The sequence below is a fragment of the Centruroides sculpturatus genome, unplaced genomic scaffold (genome assembly GCF_000671375.1).
Source record: "Centruroides sculpturatus isolate CEXI.00-Female unplaced genomic scaffold, Cexi_2.0 scaffold305, whole genome shotgun sequence".
Lineage (NCBI taxonomy): Eukaryota > Metazoa > Arthropoda > Arachnida > Scorpiones > Buthidae > Centruroides > Centruroides sculpturatus.
Window position 1 is genome coordinate 379,755 of NW_019384644.1, and position 6,400 is coordinate 386,154.

Below are 6,400 nucleotides of genomic sequence, written 5' to 3' on the forward strand. Positions count from 1 at the left end.
TTACAGACGTATTTTGTATAAAACTGAACTTTGTTATTGCCTCAAACATATATTTCAATTCAGAAGATGAATGGAGATCTATCAAATCTATCTGCAAATTTGTTGGAGTTTGTTCCACAACAATGTCAAATGGACATAACAAAATATTAAATATATTCTCATAAATTTTTTAATATGAAAATCTTTCTTGAAATTCTCTTAGTAAATTAATAGTTTCTTGTGCATATTTAGAAAAATGTTTTTGTCACTATTAAATTTATGTAATTTTGGACGATGAAATGTAGTTTTTGATTTTAACTGACTTTCATAAAGTTTGAGTTTTGCTATGAATGCTTTATATTTTGATAACAGTCTGTGATCAATTTGTTTTCACCTTGAAGCTGCTTATTAAGTTAGTTTAATTTCATTGTAATATTTGGAAGGAAACATAAATCAAAAAACCACTGTCCATCATATAATTTAGAAACATTCTGGTCCTTTCATTCATAAAAATTTAAATTCTTCTCTCAATTTCCAAAATTTTTAAAGCACTTTCCACAACTTAATTAGCAGAAGTAGCTAAAGAGAATAACTTTATTAAAAATGGCTGCCAGGTCAAAGAAAAGAAAACAAGTAACTAACAGTCATCCAATTTTAAAATGACCTACAGAACATAACCTTTACATGAAGCGCCCCTTGGTGACTGACTATAATCAAATAACTTGCACAGTAAAACATAAACCCGTTAACAATCTAAACACAGAATGATTTGAAATTTTAAATCTATATGCATTGTGCAAATGTGTAATTCTAATTAAAACTTATTAGGCTTATTTAACAAACCATGTACTGGATACGAAACATGATACAAAATTACACCTTTGTCAATCCAGCAAGAATTTAATAGCATTATTAATTTTATTAGGCTTATTTCCAAAGAATTTAAAGAAAATAATAAAACTTATTATTTATTGGAAACACAGAAGACCATTGTAACTTAGGAATGTGTCTATTGTTTGACATTTATTACACATATATGGCAAATTTAAGAAAAATAATTTCATTATACCAAAACACCAATTTAAAAATATTTGTTGTTGTGAACATACTGATTAAATACATATATATACAGTATGTACTGTACTTACATATATATGTAATACATTTGAAGATTTGTTTAAAACTATTTAATACTGTTTTAATTTCTGAGTGTACAGTATGTGATAAGGTGTTATACATCATGTTAATGTATTTAACTATACATGTGAAATTTCATTATAATAAAAATCTATATAAGATAATTACTGTTTTAAAAGAACTGCACAAAAACATTGAGTGGGCCACAAGTTGGACATCACTGCTTTAGACCATAGTAAATGAGACATAAAAATAATAATTAGTAGACTTTAATCCTTTTATATTGTATAACATTTTTAACTAAAGAAAAAATTAGATGAAATAAAAAACTCAGAAATTACTATTAAAAATACTAATAAATAAATAAATTAATTAATTTAAAAGATTTAGAATAATCTCAAAATGTTATCATTTCAATGTATCCATTCATACCTCATAACAGTAAAGTAGGCAGTTTAGTTTAAAAAAATTGAAATAACAAAGTATTAGAATTAATAAATTCTGTATTAAATAAGATTATTATGCATAAACAAAAAAAAAACTTGAATCTATGAGTTCAATTGTTAGTTCTAAACTATTAATAGCTAATGTGTATTTATGACATTGTCATACAATTTTTTTACAATCAAGCAGAAAAGTGTTTTTGTTCAATTATGTTGATGATTATTTGTTGTTTTATGATAATGATATAATTCATCCAATATTGTACAGTTATAATTAGACAGCGGATTTTAGGCAAATGCCTATTTTTTTCCCTTAGCATATACATGGCAAAGATTTTGTATTAACACTTTTCATGAACATTTAGACCGAAATAATGGTATTTTAAAATGCCTAAAAATGCCTAATTTGACGTTACTGCCTATTTTTGCCTAAAACATAAAGTTTAGCCTGTTTTCATATTTTTAAAAAGTTTTTAATTTTTCGTTTCGTTTCCCACAAAGATTTACTTTGATTCTTAACATACTGTATTGCTTACATTCCAAGGCAGTTAAAATTTTACAAATTCTCCCTCCACCATACCCTCTGAAAACAGCAATTAGCCACACCTAGTCTTTTGTCACCAAGTCATAAAATCCCGAATTGCCAGAATAACAGCCTGACAGTCTACTGCAGATCAGTTTTATTTTTGTCTTTGGAGTGTTCACTTGTGGATAAAATTTTAGTGAAAATGCCAAAAGTTAAAACATCTAAAGCTTCATTAATTCGGCAATGGCTTCAAGAATTCCCTCATTACACGTCGGATGGCAAGATTATTCTGTGCCAAGTCTGTAATAAAGAGGTCAGTAAAAAAATATTTTCATAAATTAAAATATTACTGCAAATTACAAATTATATATACTGTACTGTATAATGTTAATATATATAAAATATAAAGTAGTTTAAAAACAACAAATAATAAAATTTAATATTTTTTGTAGGTGTCCAGTGAAAAGAAATGCCACCTCACACAACATGCACAAGGTGCTCTGCATAAATCGAACGTTGAACGAAAATATAAAATGAAACAGACTCTCTTGACGCAGACTTCAGAGACTTCATCAAAGAAAAATGAGTTTAGTGCTGATTTGTGTCATGCTATTATAGCAGCAAATATTCCATTTAAAACATTGGAGAACACTCATTTTAGAAATTTCTTGGAAAAGTACTGCCACCAGAAAATTCCTTCAGAGTCGACACTTCGAAAGTATTATGTGCAACCTGCATACGAAGATATTATTTCCAGGATAAGAGACAATCTTAAGGACTCTTACTTGTGGTTCTCTGTAGATGAAACAACGGACAGTCTTGGACGCTACGTTGCCAACTTGATTGTTGGAAAGCTTGATGCCGATGGGCCCTCCAGAGCTTACCTGATCTACACAAAACAGTTGACTAAAACTAACCATGAAACAGTGGCTCATTTTGTGAACAATGGACTAAAGATAATTAATCCTGATGAAGATAAAGTTCTTGTAGCCGTAACAGATGCTGCTTCATACATGGTTCCTGCCATGAAAACACTTAAGATTTTTTTTCCTGCTCTTGTCCATGTGACATGCTTGGCCCATGGTCTCAATCGGGTAGCAGAGCAAATCAGAGTAGAATATGAGAAGGTGAATAAACTCATCTCCTCTGTCAAGAAAGTGTTCATTAAAGCCCCATCAAGAGTGCAAGCTTTTCGGCAGATGCTCCCAGATGTTGCTCTTCCTCCAGAACCTGTTCTCACTCGTTGGGGAACTTGGCTGAAGGCTGTTAACTACTACAGTGAACATTTCTCTGATATAAAGAAACTTCTGGACACTTTAGCGGATGATGCAGTTTGTGTAACTAAAGCCAAGGAAATTTTGAATGACATTTATGTTCAGAACGACTTGGTGTACATTAAGTCTCATTTCACATTCATTGCAGATACTATTACTGCTCTTGAAAGTAGTGGGAAACCGATATATGAACAAATTGATCTCCTCAACAGAGCAAAGCAGAAACTTTGTGATGCACCAGGCACTGCTGCAGAAAAAGTGAGGAAAAAGTTGGATGCAGTGCTTCAAAAGAATACTGGATTAAAGTCCTTGTTTGTTGTGGCTGATATTTTGGCAGGAAAGAAGAGCAAAACCGAAAGTGAATTCCCAGTTCATCTTCTTCCAAGGTTGAAATACTGTCCGTTATCGTCAGTAGATGTGGAACGCTCTTTCTCTGCGTATAAATTAATACTCAGTGACAAACGTTGCAACTTTTCTATTGAAAATTTGGAAAAAGTGCTTATAATATATTGTGAAGCAAACTATGGGAAACAGAGTGAATAAAAAATGTAAAGATAATTGTTTGTCTACTTTTGCGTTTGCAGCATTCTGAATATGTGCATTTTTGTTTGGAATACATATGTTAAATAAATAAACCATTGTCTGATAAGTACATTACTTGTTCATTGTGCAAATTTTGACCGCCTATTTTTTGTTTATAAAGCCTAAACGAGACAATTTAAGAGCCTATTTTAGGCGCCTAAAACACTACTTTTAAGGGCCTAAATGTCCGCTGTCTAGTTATAATATATTGTACAGTTAGCAAATTTAATATATTCTGATATTAATTTTGACTATGAAATAGAACTAAATAGTAGTATTAATTATTTAGATGTTACAATAAATAGAAAAAATAATAAAATTGAATTCCAAAGATTATAAACCCTGTAGTGTTAAAAACAATTTTTATTCTTATATGCCTAGGTTTGAAATATATTTTACTAGCAGATGAGGGCATTGCTCAGACAAACAGTAATGATAGCAAAGATTTAAATTAATAGATTATAGATGATCTTACCCATTTTCACCGAGTGTAAAAATTAGGTCTCCCCTCTTCCAAGATTAATTAGAAAATTTTTAGATATCTGCTTACCACACCAGGATAACAATAAATAAGACTCACTGCAACTACTAACCATTAGTAGTACCACTAAGAGATAAATAATAAACATTTTCATAACTCTTTCTGGGTTCTTCTTCAATGAATTCGAAAAATAAGCTAGATCTTCCAGAATCATTCATAAATATAAATTCGAACATTAAGACGAAGAGTTTGAATAAAGCAAACTTATGCACATGTGCTCCCTGTGTTAACTTTATACACAATGGAAAACTAAATATCGTTGAGAATTTTTAGAAGAGTCTAAAAATGTTCGATTTCCCTGCATAAATGCAAAAAAGGCATCTAAAATAGTACAGTAGAAGCCAAGTTCTTCAGGGTAATCCTTAATCCTCTCTCTCCCTCGCGGTGCGGATTTTGAAAAATTCCTTCTTAGTGTACTACATTCTCATGACGTACCCTAACTGTGTACCAAATTTCAACTTTCAACTCCTAACCATTTCGGTTATGCACTTATTGTTATCATTATTTTCATTATCAACCGATCTCAATTATATTACAAGATTTAAGACAAATATTTTAAAAACTTCAAATCATACAACAGAATCCAGCAAAATAAAATTGAAATTATTTTTAAAAGACTGAAACTTAATTATTATCCAAAGAAATTAATGTTAAAGTTGTATTAAAATTTTGTAATATGAAAATAATCAAACTTGACCTAAAATCTCTAAGTCTAAATATGTTGTTGTGTCATATATTGAAAATTTGTATGAAAAAATAAAGTTAATGCAACATTTACAGATATCATTAATACCTAATTTAGATGATAATTTAGCAAAAAAGTTAAAAATAAATAGAAACATAGAAATACATAATTATAAACAATTTATATTATCAAATCACTTTTTTCAATTTCCAGAAACTCTGAATAAAATAAATATTAGGTTGTTCGAAAAGTAAGTTTGTTTTCTTTACCACTAGACAAATTAGTCATATTTTTCCCGCCATTTTCATTCTAATCCGTATTATCATTATATATTTTGACAGCTAGCATTTTAAGGCTTATTTGTAAAAAAATTTTGTTTGATTTTGTGCAATTGTGTAGTTTTTTGTGTCCCATCAAATATGGAAGATCGAAAGCAGAATTTTCAGCATATTTTGCTCTTTTATTACCGAAAAGGTAATAATACTGTTCAAGCAAGAAAAAAATTGTGTGATGTGTATGGCAAAGATGTATTGACAGAACGACAGTGCCAAAACTGGTTTACAAAATTTCGTTTTGGCAATTTCAATATTGAAGATGCACCACGTTCTGGATGGCCAGTTGAAGGCAATGAAAACAAAATAAAGGTACTGATTGAAGCAAACTGCCGAATAACAACACGTGAAATCACTAAGAGATTAAATCTGTCAAATTGAACTGTTTATGATTACTTGAAACAGATTGGTTTTGTTTCAAAGCTTGATATATAAGTTCCACATGTTCTTAAAGAGAGATGCTCTCTTTGGTGGGATTTTAAGGAAATTTTTTTGGAGCTTTTACCAGACAATTTAACAATTGATTCGAAAGTGTACTGCCATCAAGTAAACAAATTGAGTAATATCATCAAACAGAAAAGGCGGCCAGAACTGATCAACAAAACAGGTGCAGTGTTTTACCATGATAATGTCAAATTTCACACAAGTTTGGTAACACGTCAGAAACTGTTATAACTTAGATGGGACATGCTATCACACCAACCATATTCGCCAGATTGAGCACACTCAGATTATAACTTTTTCCAGTCTATACAAATATTTTTTAACTGTAAGACATTTACTTGAAATGACAATGTCAAAAATCACTTGGATCAGTTTTTTGTAAGCAACGATCAAAACTTTTATGAATGTGAAATCATGCTACTTCCAGAAACGATGACAACAGATATTTGACCAAAAT

General features: G+C 30.1%; 1 protein-coding gene across 1 annotated transcript; it reads left to right on the forward strand.

Moving 5' to 3' along the window:
- The first annotated feature begins 2,067 nt into the window (after positions 1-2,067).
- LOC111626087 lies at positions 2,068-5,073 on the forward strand. The gene is made up of 2 exons (XM_023369369.1): positions 2,068-2,398; positions 2,538-5,073. The coding sequence occupies exons 1-2, from the start codon at positions 2,288-2,290 to the stop codon at positions 3,900-3,902; spliced, it is 1,476 nt and encodes a 491-aa protein (XP_023225137.1). The 5' UTR covers positions 2,068-2,287; the 3' UTR covers positions 3,903-5,073.
- The last annotated feature ends 1,327 nt before the right edge of the window (positions 5,074-6,400 follow it).